An 18,294-nucleotide genomic window follows, 5' to 3' on the forward strand; every position below is an offset into this window, starting at 1 on the left:
TTTGACTATCCTCCTGGGTGGGGGTAGGGAAGTGGGGTCTCCTTGGAGCTGAACTGGCTCCAAGGGACATGCCTAGCAACGGAATATCGGAATCGAGCCAGCCCTCTGTGGTGGTCTCAGTAGTCCAGTTCCTGAGCACGGTGGGTCAGCAGTATTCCAGAGCACAGCCAGCCTGGTCATCAGCAGGACCTGGAAGGGCAGACCAGTTACTGGGATCAGGGAGTCATCCCACTCAGCCCTAACGGGAGGGTGACTTAGCTGGACAAGCAGCGAAAAGCTTGCTGGACAGCGATATCAATGGCAAGCTAAGAAGTTTTAGCTGGTTAGGCTCCAATAGTACCCCAACACACACTCTGGGGTTCCCAAGCCTTGGCTCTTGCCAATCTGCACCTAATACTTTCCAGAATTAGGAAAGCAGGATGTGTCCCACCAGGGAGAGAGTGCGCATTCCATTCCAATAATCTATCTCTGGGATTTCCATGTGTAGGTGGGATGCATGGAAATCTCAGCTTGGTTTGGATATTCTTAAACATGGTGATGGATTTCCACATGTGTCAGACACCCGGCTGGTTCCACAGGAGCTGGCAACCCCTGGTACCTTGCTTGTGTTCATTCTCCATGCGTTGACAAAAGCTGGAAACTGGTTCATTTACAGACTTTAGAAGTCAGTCCCATTATAAGCTCACAAACATCAGTAAATGGGCTAGGGAAGATGATCGGACAATCTTCTACAACAGTCTGTGGGCTATGATCCCAGAGCCCATTACAGCTAAACTGGTTTCGGATAAGTGCACTTTTGCAGAACATTCACAAGGATCAAGAACCCAGTCTGATTTCTCTTCCCTATTATATCACTGTAGTGGCCCCAATGACATTCTGGATGAGATTGATTAACTTGACACTGACCAGTTGAACACACTTGGGACCTGCCTGATTTGTGTCTCGGGTATCACTTCACAACATTTATCCATTGAGGCTTCAGTGTAACGGCAGCCTCATCAAGGCCAGTGACAGCATTTGACTAATGGCAATGAACGTTAGGACTGAGTGTGAGAGAATGAACTGATAAATACTAATTCCCTCAGTGGGATAGGGCTGAGGATCTGAGAGAACATTTTGTTAGATGCTACAGTCTCCTCAGATTGGGATCAATTAAAAGTTTTGAACATAAGAAAGCAGTAGATGAAGAAGTGAACCATCATTATAACAGCTGTCAAGAGCTACGCACGTTGTTCATGTAATGCAACATGAAAAGGCTAGGAACAGGGATCCAGGAGCAACTGGACGCTTTATAATGAGTATAATCATACATAAAAAAAGGCAATTTCCATTTTATTCAGAAAACACTCTTAAGATGTCATATATGGTTTCACTCTTTCCTCTAATTCAAACTTCACAGCATTCAGCTCTCCAGAGAGCCTAAATATCAGTGTTATGCCTGAATGAATCCACTGCAATCCCTTTGAAATTAATATTAACTTCCGTCAAGGACACTGGACATGCTGGTAGCTCAGTGACACCCTCCCTTACCAGATCTGCACACTGAAGGCTTTCTCAGGCAGTAACAGCCTTTTTGATGGACTCATTCAAAATATGCGTCTTATAAACCAATCTTCTTGAAACAATTTAGTCATATTTTTAAGCACACTTAAAAAAAACAAAATAAATTCCTTACACTTATTCTGTCACTTTCAACTTCTTAAAGGGTTAGGGGGATTGCTTCTGTAAGTATTGAAATAGTTTACCAGCTTCCCTTTATAGATCAATGAAGAAGGAAGTGCAATTCTGAGGGCGTTGTGTTCCTTTTATTGAAATCGATTAGACGGTGGATGCAAACCATTATTTCACACAAAACCAGGCAATGTCAACTACTGTCAACAAAAAGAACACAGGGAGTGGCAATTCAGTTCAAGACCACTGCAGGCCTGATCATCCAAGCTTTTTTTTAAAAAAAGCAGGTCTGTTGAAGCTGTTGTAGTGCTGAATGACAACATGAGATACTGTATGAAAAAGGTACCCAAGTGGAATGGAGTGAACCTAATTTTATGCCAGTAGCCCAAAATTACAATTTCATGGAGAATTCTGCAACAGGACAAAGAGAGATTTCAAGCTTAGTATCGGTTGTAAGGCAAACTGGTGATCACTTTCAGGTCAGCCACATAAATTCAAGTCAGGAACATGTTGCTTCATTTAGTCACAACATTTCAAAAGCAGACCTCAAAGAGACGAAAGAAGGAATAATGCCAATCTGATTCAGTCAAGAAAGCAAGCAGTTATGCACAGAAATTCACTGCCTCATTCAGTTGCACACCTGGAAAACATTGCATTAAAGTAGGACTTTGCAAAATAAACAAAATTTGATTCTGTAGTTACAAGCCAAGAAAAATGGGATACACTCTGTTGAAAAGAAATCTACATTTGCCATTCTATACAGAAGGCAGATTTTAAAAATACCCACTTCCAACTAAATGCCAGTTCCTCTTACCTCTGTATTGACGTGAGCAAGGTTTTTTATTCAGCATTTTTCTTTCTCTGACTTTACCTCTGAACAACAGGAGCTTTTAACTCTGCTTCTTAGTTTTGGTCGTTTTTAAACTCTACATCTCATTGGCTGAGGAGGACGGCAGTACAGCCTATGTCAGCGAAATAAAGTGTTTCTTTGAAAAAAAGCGATGTTTCCGCTTTCTGCAACTTTATTTCTGTACTTATAAGGAAGTGGTTGTTGATTTTTATCAGCGGGCTTCCTGTAGCAAGGAGTATATGAAACAAATGATGTCATATAGCATATTCTACAGGCCAGAATAAAATTATCACTTTTGACACTATGTAAAGACTTTTCATTCATTTCAGGAGCAAAGACCAATTTAATGAGTATTGTACCTTTCCACTAGTAATGCGTAATGCAAAAATCTGCCCATGAAAATGAATGACATTGCTTTTTAAAAAAAACAAAGTTCCTTTGCTCACACACACACAGTTGCTAAATGTAGGATGATCTTCCCTGAACAGAGAGGGGAGGATGGTTCATGATGGACATAATGCAAGCTGCCCAGCAAAAACCTCCACCATGCTGAATGCAGCCGTTCATCAAAAAACTTGGAAATTCTAAAGCTCGGGACGACAGCTGCTGGAGGGTGTTACTTGAAGTGTAGGTTCACGAACACAAAGTCTTATACAGGGAAACCTTGTTAGAGCTGGGCCGAATGTCTCACTGGGCATTCTTTGTTAGGTACGGAAAAATGGCCAACTTCCAGGTTGTCAGATTGCTACTGATGACATTTCTTTTGTGGAATGGCATCAGCTGTGCTTCCTGGGCAAAGCATGCAAGGGATGGGCAATGAAATCTACAGCTTGATAACCTGGAAGTTGTTCATTCTTGAGCATGAGAAGCTGGCTCACCAGTGCTGGGCGCTCCATGTATGTACTGCAGGCATGGATATTAAAGGGTGCAGTAATGGGATTACTCACTTCCTCTATGTGCAGCTATATTGCTCATCTTATCACTCAAAAGGAATTCTTGTTACCAGTTATCCACCCAGCAAGATCCCAAAACAGGACACATCACTTATCTAATGACTGACCTATAACCTGGATGTCGGGGGGGGGGGAGAGAGTAATAGTAAATGAACTGCAGTTAACTCCTTATGGTCCACACGTTGACACAACACCTCAACCAGTCAGCCAGGTCCAAGATACTCGAGTGCATGAGTGATGATGAACCACTTTACCTGTAATAATCCTCAAAACCTTGTAATACACTATTGGACAGTATGGTCCTAGATGGATAAACATGAGGAAGCTTATCAATGTTTTTCACCAGTAAGCTGTGTGGTTTTAGCTGGTTCAGTGTTAACAGTACTCCAATGTGCACTTTGATTTTCCTAAAGATTTAGCATCTGATAATCAGTACCAGTTTTCTCCAAACAAGCAGGTGTATGCCCTGGGGAAGGGGAGGGGGTTACACACTCCAGAACTGGCAAAAACTAGCAGAAACTCTGGAACTGGAGTGTATATACATGTCAAGCTCTCTCCAGGCTGCCAAAAAGGGGAAAGATTGTCTGCCTCTATCCATAGGCATCATCAATCTCACTGCTGATTCAGCTGCTGAGAGATGCCAAGTTGCATGCAAATAACTGAGCCCAATATCTGCTGATCCTAGCCTTAAGACCATTGTCTGTATAATAATAATCCTTGCAGTTGATATAGCACCTTATTACGTTGTTGAAACGTTTCAAGAAGTTTCACAGGATATACAGTAGCATATTGGTTAGACCACTTGCCTCGCAAGCGAGAGGATACGGGTTTGTTTCCCGGGCAGGGCTAACGGTATGCAAATTTCCTTATTCCATATGCCTTTGTTTACCTAGCAGTAAGTAGGAACCCAATTGGCAGATCGCTTTCCAAAGGTAATAATCTCTTCAAAAGTAAAATAAATAGGTCACCCAATCCACTAGTTTGTGGGACACTGCTGTGCACAATTGGCTGCCGTGTTTCACCCATAAAATACACAATCACTCCACTTTAGTGTATCCTCTGAAGTGCTTTGAGACGTCCCAAAGATGTGATAAGGCGCGATATCAAATGCAAGGATCATTATTATTATCAGCAATGTGATAAGGCACTACATCACATGCAAGAATTATAGCACAAACAGCCATGAAGTGAGTAACCAATTTTATTTGGGGGATTGTTGGCCAGGACACCGGGTGAAACTCCATTCCGTTTTTAAATAGTGCCATGGGATCTTTGACTCCACCTGAGCAGGCGGACTGGACCTTGGTTTAATGTTTCATCAGAAGAATAGATTTTTTAAAATTCTTAAAATTTTAGAAAGTACAGAATTTGAGAAAATTATTTTGTTCAGTCAAAGCCAGTGTTTCAACTGGTCTTTTTAAGAAATTAGAGAGAACGACATTACAAGTAAAAGAAAAAGATACCTGAAGTCCCTTTCTCTTCATTTTCTCTTGCCTTTGTCCCACTTCTGCACCGATACTATGAATTTGCCTGCGATTAGCATTGTATTATCTGGGGAAGCCTAGGTAAGCATTGTTGGGTTGGATTCACACCTGCATCTCCCAGTGTGTAATAAATTAATCTAATGAACCATGAATAAATTTAATTGAAATTACTTCCCCTTTGCTGAGGATTACATCAGTTAACCAACTCTTATAGTAATAAAGCTTGCATTTGATATAATTTTTACAGTGTCAAAACACCGCAAAATGCTACGGAGGGAATTGTTGTGAAGTGACAGGCAAATGTGGTAGCCAATTTGTGCATAGCAATGTTCCAAAAACAGCTGTGAAATGTATCACCAATTTCTCTGGAGAGAATGTTGGCCAGGACACCAGGAGAACTTCCCTTCTCTTTTCAAAAAGAAGGGAGTTTTATGATACCCAACTGACCTTGATTTAAAGTCTCATCTGAAGAACGGCATCTCTGATAAATACAGCACTGAAGTGGTGCACTGGAGTGTCAGCCTGGACTGTGAGCTCAAAGTCATCAATGGGCCTTCAACCCACAACCTTATGATCCAGAGATGAATGATGACACCTTGGCTCAGGTGGAGTTGATTTTATATCAACACAAGCTAAGGTCCCATTGTGCAAGTATAGGTAAATAATACTCATGCAATACATCAAAGGAGGTTTCCTTGGTGAGTGAAAGTACCTTTAATGTGAAACATTTATTTCCCTGTATCCTGCAGTTCATTTTATTTATTGCACTTGAAGATATCAGTTTGAAGACAATACCTCTTTATATGGAAATTACCAAAAAGCAATTGACCAAAAAGCAAATAGCTGAAGGATCAAAACAGCAGAGTTACCAGCCACTGAGTTCTCTACTGATCAACAGTCATATTCATCAGGAAGTGCTATAAAAACACAAAGTCAACCTCCGCTATGTTCAGCTGATGGGGATGTACCTCAGTAATTCTCTGTCAGGCTTGGCTTGTGGTAAATCCCATTGGTATGGTAATGAAAGATTTTGCCTTTCTTCATATTAAACACATGTGTGCAAATCAGTCTTGATTTTATGCAGACGAACCACATTAACTTAAAAAAAATAAAGATAGTAATTTTGTTCCAACATAAGACTTTTTCCAATTGTATGGTAATGAATGTTTTTCAGAAGTAAATTGGTAAGACGATAATGGGTCATTACAGTAAATTGCTGAACAATTGTTTTCTCTATTTCCTCACTCACCTTTTCACTCATGAAGGGAATCAAATTATTTTTCTTATAATGGGCATGACTCCATTGACACTGGACTCCCTCTGGCATTTTGCCATTTATTCATAATTGACCAATGACAGACAATGTGTATTCAAAGGCTTTTTAACCACAAGGGAAATTGCAACCAAGCTCAAATTCAGTCTGCATAGCACACAATCCAACAGGGGTCTCTTGACAACCAACAGAGGCAGAAATACTGGCAGATTTTCCTCTCATATGAATACTGAGACATATTGCAACATCTCAACTGATGCCCTGGCTGTGACCAGTTAATTCAGACCTGGAATTTAATCAGTAACTGACGATACAAGTCTGTATGATACAACAACAATATTACATTTGTATAGTGCCTTTCCCGTCGGGAAGACGTCCCAAAGCATTGGATAATCAGTGTTTCGGACCCGAGCAGGGGTTCGGGATCGGGGAGAGTGGAGGGCAGGGAGGTAATGAGGGTGACCGAAGGCACAATTGAAGAGGAGTCTTGAGACAGAATCTGAACAACAACAACAACAAGATTCCATTTATAGAGCGCCTTTCACGTCAGGAGGACGTCCCAAGGCGCTGCACAGTTGGGTCATGACCCGAGCAGGGGGGAAATGGTCAGGGTGAGGGGAGGGAAGGGAGGGAGAGAGGAGGGGGAAATGGTCAGGGTGAGGGGAGGGAAGGGAGGGAGCGAGGAGGAGGAAGAGAGTCGAGAGGGGAGCTGAAGGCACGGTCAAAGAGAAAGGTTTTGAGACCGGCCTTGAAGGAGGAAAGGGAGGAAGCAAGGCGAAGGCACTGGGGGATGGAGTTCCAGAGCCTCGGGGCTGAGAGGCTGAAGGCCCGACCACCGATAGTAGGGCGGTTGGGGCGGGGGACGTGGAGCAGACCGGAGCCAGAGGAACGGAGGGTACGGGCAGGTAGGTAGGGGGATAGTAGGTTGGAGAGGTAGGAGGGAGCAAGGCCGTGAATGGCCTTGTAGGTGAGGATGAGGATCTTGAAATCAATCCTCTGGGGGATGGGGAGCCAGTGGAGGCGAGCGAGGGTGGGAGTGATGTGGTCCCGAAGCCTGGTGCGGGACAGTACACGAGCTGCAGAGTTCTGAATGACCTGCAGCTTGTGGAGGGAGGTGGCGGGAAGGCCGGCGAGGAGAGAGTTCCCATAGTCCAGCCTTGAGGTGACAAAGGCGTGAACCAGGGTTTCAGCAGCGTGAGGGGTGAGGTAGTGCCGTAATCTGGCGATATTCCGGAGGTGATGGAAGGCGGTGCCAGTTGTGGTGCGGATGTGAGGGAGAAAGGACAGCTCAGGGTCGAACAAAACGCCGAGGTTCCTGACTGGCTTTGAGAGGTGGAGAGTGCAGCCTTGGATGCTGATGGTGTCAGCGCCTGAGGTGCGGAGGCGCTGACGTGAGCCAATCAGGAGGGCCTCGGTTTTTTGCACGTTGAGCTGAAGAAAGTTGTCTCTCGTCCAGGACTCGATGTCGGACAGGCAGGCTGTCAGGACATCGGTGGTCGTGGAGTTGAGAGTAGAGGAGGAAAGGTAGAGTTGGGTGTCATCCGCATACATGTGGAAGTTAACCCCATGTTTGCGGATGATGTCACCAAGGGGGAGCATATAGAGGGTGAAGAGGAGGGGACCGAGGACAGAGCCCTGAGGGACACCACATGAGACAGTACGGGGGGTGGAGGAGAAGCCATTCGTTGAGACGAAGTGAAGACGGTGAGAAAGGTACGACCTAAACCATTCAAGGACAGTGCCTTGAAAGTTGAGGTGGGAGGACAAGCGGTGGAGTAGGATAGTGTGGTCGACCGTATCGAATGCTGCCGATAGGTCGAGGAGGACGAGGAGACAGAGGGAGCCCTGGTCACAGATGGTCAGGATATCATTGGTGACCTTGACCAGGGCAGTTTCTGTGCTATGAGCAGCACGGAAACCTGACTGAAGGGGTTCAAAAAGAGAATGGGTGGAGAGGAAAGAGCGCAGTTGGGAGGCGACAACTCTTTCCAAGACTTTGGAGAGAAAGGGGAGGTTGGAGATGGGCCGGTAGCTTGATAGGCTGATATAGCTGAAGGAGGCAAGGGAGGGAGCGAGGCGGAGGGACTGCGGGATGCAGTTCCAGAGGGTGTGGGCAGAGTGGCTGAAGGCCCACCCCCAATGGTGGAGTAGGCGAGGTGGGAGCTGGGACTGACCTGCCCCCCAATCCATCTTTAGAATGATGAATTTACATAAAATTGGATGCATTATCTATTTTCTATGAACAAAACTTTTTAACTTTTTTTGCTGTACGTCCATCCTTATGTGTGACAACACCCGTACAGTAATACTCACTGCTTAAGACACTGGTCTTACACACTCACAGCACCATGTAAGCAGTCATTTTCTCAGCCTTAATTCATTGAAAACTGGCTGATGTAACAATACTTTTCTATTGATCCCACGGCATAAATTCAGGTCTCTCTCTGGTGGCTATTTATCCCAATGCTTTTAGAACGTACAATTATACTTATAAACATTACACCCGATTGGATGTGTTAATTTTTACTTGCTATCAGAATTGAAATGGCCATTGATTACCATGTTACCAAACTCATAACAATAATACTTGCATTGTGGCTTGTCATGTTGAAAGGTCTCACATACAACATTTAATACAAATTTCCCATTTGATAGATGGAGCAAAAACAAAACTAGTTCAATGACCAGGGGGAAAAAAAAGATCCTAATTAATTATTTTTAAGTGTAATGACCGTCATTGAGGCAGTCGTTCAAAATGGCCATTGACCTCATGGTATTTGTCAAAGTTGCCATCTGCAAAGAATCTAAAGTGAAAGCAAACTTGTCCTGTTCATGTCAATCTTCTCTGTGTGCCAAATGCTAATGGAGTTTCCCTTGATACCAGCTGTGACCTCCTTGTCAATATGTACAACATACAGCAAAAGAGTGCCGCAAAGTCAAGCATTAAGATTAGAAACAGGTAAAGGACACTCTGATGGTTACTTGTAGTGTTGTTGTTTTACGGCAGTCTCAGGAGATCACATGACAACCTTAAGACTTAAAAAACACTTGCTCACAAACGGTATGGTCCAATGACTGCAGAGTTCACTGAAAGTTTCCAGATACCTCTAGCCATTGGTGTGAATTTGGTTGATTTCCCCCAAAGTTGATTATGTTTTTCTCACATTACAACTTCAGTTGGAGCCAAACCTGAAGGACCTGCTTTACCATGTTTTTTTTATTGTCATGATTACAGTTAAACCACAAGGATCAGCATTTTTTTTCTGGGTAAACAAAATTGCTAGTGAATAGAATAAAGATTACACAATAACATTTTTGCTTATTCCCAGGCAGCACCATTTATATCCTAAGATATAATGACACTGCTGATCTTGCACTGAGTCATAGTGTAACTAACAATGCACACCACACTGCAGATATGAAGTCAGGAGTTTCTCTCTCTGGTAGGAAGGGAGATGAGAACAACATAAAACACTCCTTCAATACTAAACTTTAGTGGAAACATACTTTGGGAAGGATCAGATCCCAATTACCAATTCCCTTACAGACTCAAGCTGCCCCATATGTAGAAACAAATTGGCCTGATAGGTTTTAAACACTATACAAATAAAACAAGTGCTCAGTCTGATCAAGAATTATGTATTGCACATATATATTACTTACTATGAGTTGAACATATATGATTACTATACATCATTTCATTTCTACCTGCAACACATCACGTACACATATAAATGAAAAAAAATGCAAAAACAAAGACTTTGGGGTTAGCTTGCTTACTAGTAAGAGGTTCTTTACAAACCCTAACCACACTCACGACAAGTTGTTGCTGATCATATCCTAATGCCCCAGATACTGCATTCAACAGCTACTACCAGCTTCAACCAGTCACAGCTGTGACTCACTGTTCGTGAATAACAGGTTACAGTGCCCTTCAGGAAGTCATTTTCTTAAAGATACACACCATCACATTTCTTCTGGGTTAACACAGGTTGATTTCAAACATTGAAATATTTTATAACCTTCGTTCGTTGAACACAACACCGACTCCTTGAAATAATTGAGTTGGGGGCAGTGCCATTACCAGCACTCCAGACAAACACATGAGGAAATATTTTAGTTTTTTTTGTTTTCTAGTCATATTTTTTTTTCTCTCTCTCCAACCACTTTCACTCTTTCATTAATAAATCATTATTTTTTGAAAAGCAAGACATTTTCTGGGGGTCGTGGGCAGATAGAATCAAGCAACCCGACGGTTCACTGGGAAACCAAAAGTGTATGCTTCTGGTGTGTGATGTGCCTAAGAGTTGTACACAGAATGATAGTGTTGACAGGGCTGACAATCTTGTGGTTACACCCAGGCTACTGATCATTTTGAGCATTTTTTAAAAAACAACAGCTATGAAGTACAGGGCGGAAAGTCACTGGAAAGGAAGTTAACTACCATATACTCAGGAGGATAACAAACACATTCAGAATTGACTGCCACTATGAATTACCAAATACTGTACCATAATACTTCAGAGATGGTAGATTTAAAAGATGCACTTTTTTTTCTCTGCAAAATCTACAACGTTCTACCAACAACACTACAATTTCTGTACTTCTGGCTATTTTTCATTACGCTCTCAAACTAACCAAAGGTCTAGGCTACATAAGTACTGGGTATCTCCGATAGCCATACTGTTTATTAATATCCATTAAAGGAACTGGAGAGAAACGTTGGCATCAGGGCCCAAGTTGGGACCTTAACATAGTCTAAGATGACACTCAAATGCAACACTGAAGGTGCACTGCATGGTTGAAGGTGTTGATCTGTGGATGAGACATTAACCTGAGGTTTGGTCAACCTGTTTAAAAATCCCATAACGCTATTCGAAAAGAGAAGGGAGTTTCTCCAAGTGTTTTAAACAACTATCCCCATCAAGCTGCTTTTTTAAATGAGTCCAATGTCCGGACCTCATACCTTTCCTGGCAACATGTTCCAGTCATTAATTACCCTCTGCGTAAAGAAAAACCTCCTGGTGTCTGTCCTGAAATTGCCTTTTACAACTCTAAACTCTTGTTCTCTTTTTCTACCATCTTTTGCTTCCAAAATAAATTAATCTAGGTTTACAACAACAAAATTTAATTTGTATAGCGTCTTTCATGTTGGGAGGACTTCCCAAGGCGCTGGACAATCAATGTTTCGGACCCGAGCTGGAGGTCGGGGAGGGTGGAGGGCAGGGAGGAGGGGAAGGAGGGTGACCGAAGGCACGGTCGAAGAGGAGGGTCTTGAAGGAGGCAAGGGAGGGAGCAGAAGGCCAGCCCGCCAATGGTGGGGCAGGCGACGTGGGGACATGAAGCAGACTGGAGTCCGCTGAGTGGAGTGAGTGGGCAAATTGGTAGGGGATTAGGAGGCAGCAGAGGGAGGGAAGAGCAAGGCCTTGGAGAGCTTTGAAGGTGAGGACCAGGATCTTGAACCTTTTTAATTCCATTTATAATTTTATACACCTCTATGAGATCCCCTCTGACGTGTCTTCTCTCAAGATTGAAGGACCCTGGTTTGTCTCATCGTATTCTCTGGGCTTGAGGAGGAGGAAAAGATCCAAATGGTTGCTGGCAAAATACATGGTTTCTGCAAGCCAACTTCTGGCCCATCTGCACTAGCAGCTGAAGCATCTCTCATGGGATCCACTCAGAGTTGTTCTCTTTATCACGGAGAAATTGGAAACTGTGTTAAACATTCGAATTGCTCTGAGACGGAACACCTTGTGAAGAATGCTATATAAATGCAAGTTGTTGTTTAAAAAAAGAGAAGTGTCATCTAAAGCAAAAGAGGTACATAGTTTCAAAGCTATCTCTCTGATGTTCTTGTATCCCACTCCGCTTCTCACCTCCTATAATAATATATAAGTATATATGTATATATTATTATACTATGCTCAGCTAACACAAGCCTGCTGCTCGTCCTGTGTATTTTCCTCCTCCTTTCCCTCGCCCATCTATCTATCCTTAAATTCCTTAAAACCCATCTCTTTGACTGTGGGTTTGGTCACCTTCTACTCCCATTTCCATTGCTTGGAGTCACTGTGAAATTGTGAAAAGCTCAGAGACGATATTGTACATCAAGGGTGATATATAAATGCAAGTTCTTATTGCTGTGTTGTATAAAGTCTTTTGAGTTTTTAACAAGTTGCAAGATGGATAATAATTATTTTTATACATGTATTTTTATAACGACACATCCTGAAATGCAACAAAGCACAAACAACAACTGCCAACTGTGGTGACTCTTTTTTAAGCAAGCAAACAACTATGAGGTGAACGACCAAATAATCGAGGATTGTTGGTAGGGAACCAGGAGAAATTACTTCTCTTTTTGAATAGCACTGTGGAATTTTGATGTAACAACACCATATCCAAAGGATAGTACTCTGATAGTGCAGTACCACACCAGTACTGCCTTGGGCGTTAGCCCAGACGAAGAACACAAATCCTAGAGTGCTGCACTATCGCCCGCCAACATATTTAGATACTATCAGGATTTGCTTCTATATTTTCAAACCCTTTTGTCAATATCTCAAACCAGACCCCCTAAATCACAGGTCACAAGAAGGCTGCAACAATAACACTTTATTTTTTTTAAAATCCTTAATAAAACAGGAGTCAGTCAAACATTAATTTACGTTACCAAATCTGATGAGGAAAGTACTTTGAAGAATCTACTCCTAAACTTACCTTCTTCTTTCAAAGGCACTTTTCACTCATTACCTCCTCTTGACTCCTGTAAAGGACTTAAACCTAGTTTATAAGCACTAGATGAATGCCTCTAAGGTCTAGAATAAGGTCTGCAAATCACAAGTGGTTTCACTCACCGATCCCGGTGAACGTGAATCACTGCTCCGCATCAGGAATTAGTGAGACTAAAGACAAGAGAATGCGAAGACCTGGGAAACTCTAGTGCATGGGTCACAAGGCACATCACTAAGGGAACGCAAGAAAAGCTAAGCACTGCAAACAACCACTAACCCTGCTGACTTGGAAAGACTTGATCCTGTCACTGAGTATTAGATTGAAAACGGTTATGTTCGTCAAAACCATCGTTCCTTGCTTTGGCGACATGTCGCAGGCTGGTCAGTAACTAAATAAATTCCCAAATTCGTCATGTTGCTCAAAAACAATTATGAGCAATGTCACCCCCGCACAGGCACCACGCTCAGTGTGGTGAGAGCAGAGAGATGCCTGGAATGTATAACTTTGACCAAAGCATGTTACGTTTCCACGGCGATACTCCTCCAAGTCCAGCACTCGAAAACAAATGTTAAAATATTCAGCTGATGCCAAGAGGGGAAAATTACTTTGCGGGGGGATGGGAAAGTGGAGAGCTTGGTTTTAAAAAATAATTGCTTCTAACCATTTCAAGAAGCTGTAGAGTTGTACAGGTCTTGATTTATAAATGACTTCTCCTCGCACGCTTCTTGTATCAAGTCCCTTGCTGCATTGCTGGGATAATAAAGCAACTCACGGGACCCCACTCTCAGTACAGAAGTAAATGTCACTGAGTGCCATTATGATATTGCAACATACAGGGAGACAATCAGAGACTGATCTCTTCCTTGTATCTGGAGATTCACTTTGTTGATCACACGGACAGCATTATGCTGCCAATATGCACACAGCATTGTGCATATTGTTTGTGCAACATTGCTGTGTGCAAATTAGCTGCTGCCTTTGCCCATAAAATACAGTCACACCACTTTATAGTATATCCTGTTTGAGATGTGTCAATGTGATGAGACGCTATATCAAATGCACAGATCATCATTATTATTACTTTTAAAGGCCTGCTATCAATTCACATATGTGGATAAGGATACCAGTAAGCTCCACAGTTGAAGAAAAGTCAATACGTTATTTTAAAATGAAATTGTGCAAAAAGAGGAATAATATTAATATAAAGACAGGGTATGTGAAGTCAGCAGGACAGTGGGATTTGATTTGGATATCCACAAGGAGAAAAATAACAGCGCAAACTTGATGGGTCAAACGGCCTGATTCTGTGCTGTTCTCTATAGTCATAGGACAGTAAACCTTAAAATAATACTTTCCTTAAACTCTAGAAGGGTTATTCTACTCAAACTTTTTTTGTTGTAAAATATTTGTTCAGTTGCAGAAAATTAGGCTTGTTTAATTTGAAACAGGCATCACACATACAAGCCCCATCTTGTCTGGATAAGATTCATGAGCCAATATTTCAGGAAACTAAGTTAATCATTAAAAACAAAGTCCTATCCATGTTGGCCATTGCAATATTGTCAGCACTATTTTGCAGACTAGGATCTGCATGAAACTTGTGTACAACACTCAACTTTATCCATATCAACACTCATTCATTCATTCATTCATTTTAGTCAATTTGTTCAGTTATTTAATACATCAATACACCCAAGAATACTAATTGTTGACTGCCTAGATAGGATATTGTTTGATTGCACACAGGGACCTTGTTATACTGCAAATCTGTTCTAAAGCCAATCTCAAGCTTACAGATATGGACAATTTCTGTTTTCTATTTCAAGCAGTTTTAAGCAGTTTTCTTTACATTACTTGCCAGTAATACCAAGACTTCTTGGCATCTATCAATCATGCTCTACAACAAAGTGGTAAACATTGTGTCATCGTTTTGGTCACAGAGTTCACATTTCGACTGATGAGATGGGCTTTGAGATGGTCCGTGTTTCTTCTCTAAGAATGAATTTGCTAAGGCAAGCTGGTGACGTGGGAGACACCGACCGATAAGATGTTGCAATACATCACTGTCAGCAGATTTAATTACCTGACCAGAATGGATCCATGTTAAGTGGAAGGTAGGGAAAAGATCCAACTACAGAAAACCTTTGTCCCATTAATCGCTTTGAGACGTCTCAATGATGTGATAAGGCGCTATATCAAATGCAAGGAATATTATATATTATTATAAATCAGTGGTTTAGTGATTTGATCCGTGCTAATTATAGTGCTGTTCTAGCTTCTCATAGGTTAACATCAACAACAACTTGGACTTATATAGTGCTTTTCAGGAAGAATAAACATCTTGATTAGGTTTACAAAGATGATGGGCAACACTGAGGAAGGTGGAAAGGAATTTGTGATTTTTTTTTACAATCACAACTAACATTTACATAACGACTTTCACATTGGGAGGACATCTCGAATTGTTTCACATGGCTGACTGCTGCCTGAGCTTGAAATGGAAACTGAGGGCAGGGGGAGGAAAAGTGGTTGAAAGTGCAATTGAGAAAGTAGGTCTGAAGGTGGGTTTTGGAGGTGGGGAAGGAGCAAGACGGAGGGTCGTTGGAGTGCCAAAATGGGGGCTGCAAGATCAATTTCTTAAGAGTTTTGAAGGTAGGAAGAGAAAACACAAGGCAGTAGACAGAAATCAAACACAATTTTGAAGAGAATTACAGAGAGTGGCTAAAGGCTCCGTCACCAACTATGGGGCAAAGGGAGTGAGGAACAAACAGGAGACCAGAGTCAAAGGAACAGAGGATACAGGCAGGAAAATATGACTGCAGGAGATGTAAGATAGTGCGGGGCAAGGTGGAGAAGGGAATTTGAAGATCAGGGTGATGATCTTTAAGTCGATGTACTGGCCAATTGGAATTTATGGACAGATGCAACCTGTTACAGGAGAAGATGCTCGCTGCAGAGGTTTGCATGAGTTGTAGGAGTGGAGAACATGAGTAGGAGAATAGAGTGGAGAAGATTGCAGAGATACGATGGGACAAGATCGTAAAGGGAAAAGGTCAAAATGAATAAATAATTAGACAGTGATGCAGGCACCCTTTGGGGTCCATTTGCTATTTGAGTCACTAACCTGTAATTGTGTCAGTTCAATAACACACCCACAGCAAAAAAAAGAACAACTAAGAGGACTGTATTTCGCCATGGAGGGCAACAGATAAAAATGTAGAGCCCTGCCCTTCCTACTGTGCTATGTATAAATTTGAATCCCTTTGCTTTACGCCTTCTTCTGTTGGGATTAAGAGTTCTGAAATTCCAACATCAAGTCCCTTTTGAGCATCAGAGAGAAATACGTTCATGTCCACCGCAGGGCTTGTGGTTGGGCTTAGCTGTATCAGAAAGTAATAGGACATCCCTATGCTAATGTCAACTGAGTTATCTAATCTAGAAATCCAAGGCCGATTCTCATTGTATATAATGAGACTGAATCAGGCAAAGTTATAATTGAACCAATCTGAGTGAAGGACTCCAAGCCAGTTCACTCATCCCAAGAGAGATGGCTAAACAAGGTCTAACGTCATATTATAAGTTTTTCAACGCTTATTTGCATTTCCAGTTCCACCTACTTTTCTTCCTTTCCTTTCTCTCGTTGCTCTCTGTGCTCTGCGAGTCTGATTGGCTGTCGCTGCTGTCATCCCACATCTCGGATAGATCCTTCATTCCATCTGGGACATCCTTCTGAGGAACCAAAGGGAGAAGCGGTGTTACTGCAGTCCGTAGCTCTGCCTTTGCAATTTGTTTTGCCGTGAGAAAAATCGGCAGTAAACGAAAGAGTGGGATGCAACAGCCCCTTTGAGAAACACTTACTGTTGGCTGATTTTTATTAAAAAAGTTTCTCTTTTCCAGTGCCTGGGCAAATGGGATTTTGTTGAAACACAAACAATAAAAACATTGTTTCTGTCTTTCAGGATTGTGGGCTAGCTCACGATTAATAGAAAAATATCTTTCTCCTGTATGACCAATGCTGATAAAAAGGAAATACGACAATGACTAAATTATAATTTGTGCTTTTCTCAGCACGGGAAATTCTGTTTTTAAAATAATCAATCTTTCACGTTCGCCATTGAGCTCTTGGGCTCTTGAATCATAAGGGATTCACAAGTTAAAGGAGTCTAAACAGGAGTAGCTCATAAGTTATCTCCCATCTCTATATAACTGATACCTCTACAAGGGCTTTCAGCCATTTACCAGAATACAATACAATATACACTTATATAGTGCCTTTCACATTGGGAGTTCATCCCGAAACACTTGACAATTCTGTCTGGACACCAGAACTGAGGGTGGGAGCTGAGTGGGGGGGGGGGGGTGAAGAGAGCAAACATAATAATAATCCTTGTATTTGATGTAGCACCTTATCATGTCTTTAAGACGTCACAAAGCGCTTCACAGAATATACTGTAAAGTGAATTGTCTATATTTTGTGGGCAAAACGCGGCAGCCAATTGTCCACAACAATGTCCACAAAGTCATAAAAAATTTTAATGAATTAATACCCCCAGAAAAACAATCCGCCAATTGACTAACAACCTGGTTCTACTGCTAGGTAAACAGAGGCGTGTGGAGTAAGGAAACTTGCCAACGTTTCGCCCTGCCAGGAATCAAACCCAGGTCTCTCGCTTGTGAGGCAAGTGCTCTAAGCATTGAATTACAGGACTCCAAGAAGACCAAAAGCATGGTCAAAGAGTATGTTTTGGAGATATACATTGAAAGAGGGAAGGGAACTGGGAATGGAGTTCCCGGGATTACCAGTGAACCTGCTTGGATGCAAACTCAAGATGAAGGCCTGGGTTTAGTTCGTGATATTTTTCTGAATAAATTTTAAAAAATTATCTTGTTGCTTAGCCCCAGACTGAGAAGTATTTAGGAATTATGGACACCTCTAAACATAATCGGTTTTCTCTTTCGAGATGCAATATATTACTGAGCTCCTTCTTGGACATGCCAGTGCAATTAAAACAAGTGTACTACCCATCTCCTCTTTCCATTTTAGATGCTCAGCAATTGAGGTTCCTTAATAGGAAACTTGCTTTCTGTGGACTGCTTAAAAAAACAGGCTTTGATTGAAGTTCTACCAATTCTTTCCACAGAAAGATGGTTTCTTTCTTCCCAACTTCAAAGATTATTATAGGGCAGCTCAGCATAAGGCAGTCATATCCTGGAAAACCTCAGCATGCAACAACATGTGGCTGGGCATAGAGGGAGGTCACAGTCATCTGTCTCCCCCATTCCTCTGCACATACCTCTCTTCTCCAAACTTGAGTTGAGACCAAATGG

The 18,294-nt window shown here is 42.1% G+C and overlaps 1 protein-coding gene across 6 annotated transcripts in view; it reads right to left on the reverse strand.

The window, feature by feature from the left end:
- The window catches only part of asxl2 (ASXL transcriptional regulator 2), a 164,723-nt gene that overhangs the window by 45,056 nt on the left and 101,373 nt on the right, over positions 1 to 18,294 (reverse strand). For all 6 annotated transcript variants that reach the window (XM_007900450.2, XM_042333272.1, XM_007900453.2 and 3 more), the window contains one exon: positions 16,584 to 16,695. In XM_007900450.2, coding sequence (XP_007898641.2) covers positions 16,584 to 16,695 — 112 coding nt within the window. The remainder of the gene's footprint in view (positions 1 to 16,583; positions 16,696 to 18,294) is intronic.

The sequence above is a fragment of the Callorhinchus milii genome, unplaced genomic scaffold (genome assembly GCF_018977255.1).
Source record: "Callorhinchus milii isolate IMCB2004 unplaced genomic scaffold, IMCB_Cmil_1.0 Scaffold3, whole genome shotgun sequence".
NCBI classification, from domain to species: Eukaryota; Metazoa; Chordata; class Chondrichthyes; order Chimaeriformes; family Callorhinchidae; genus Callorhinchus; species Callorhinchus milii.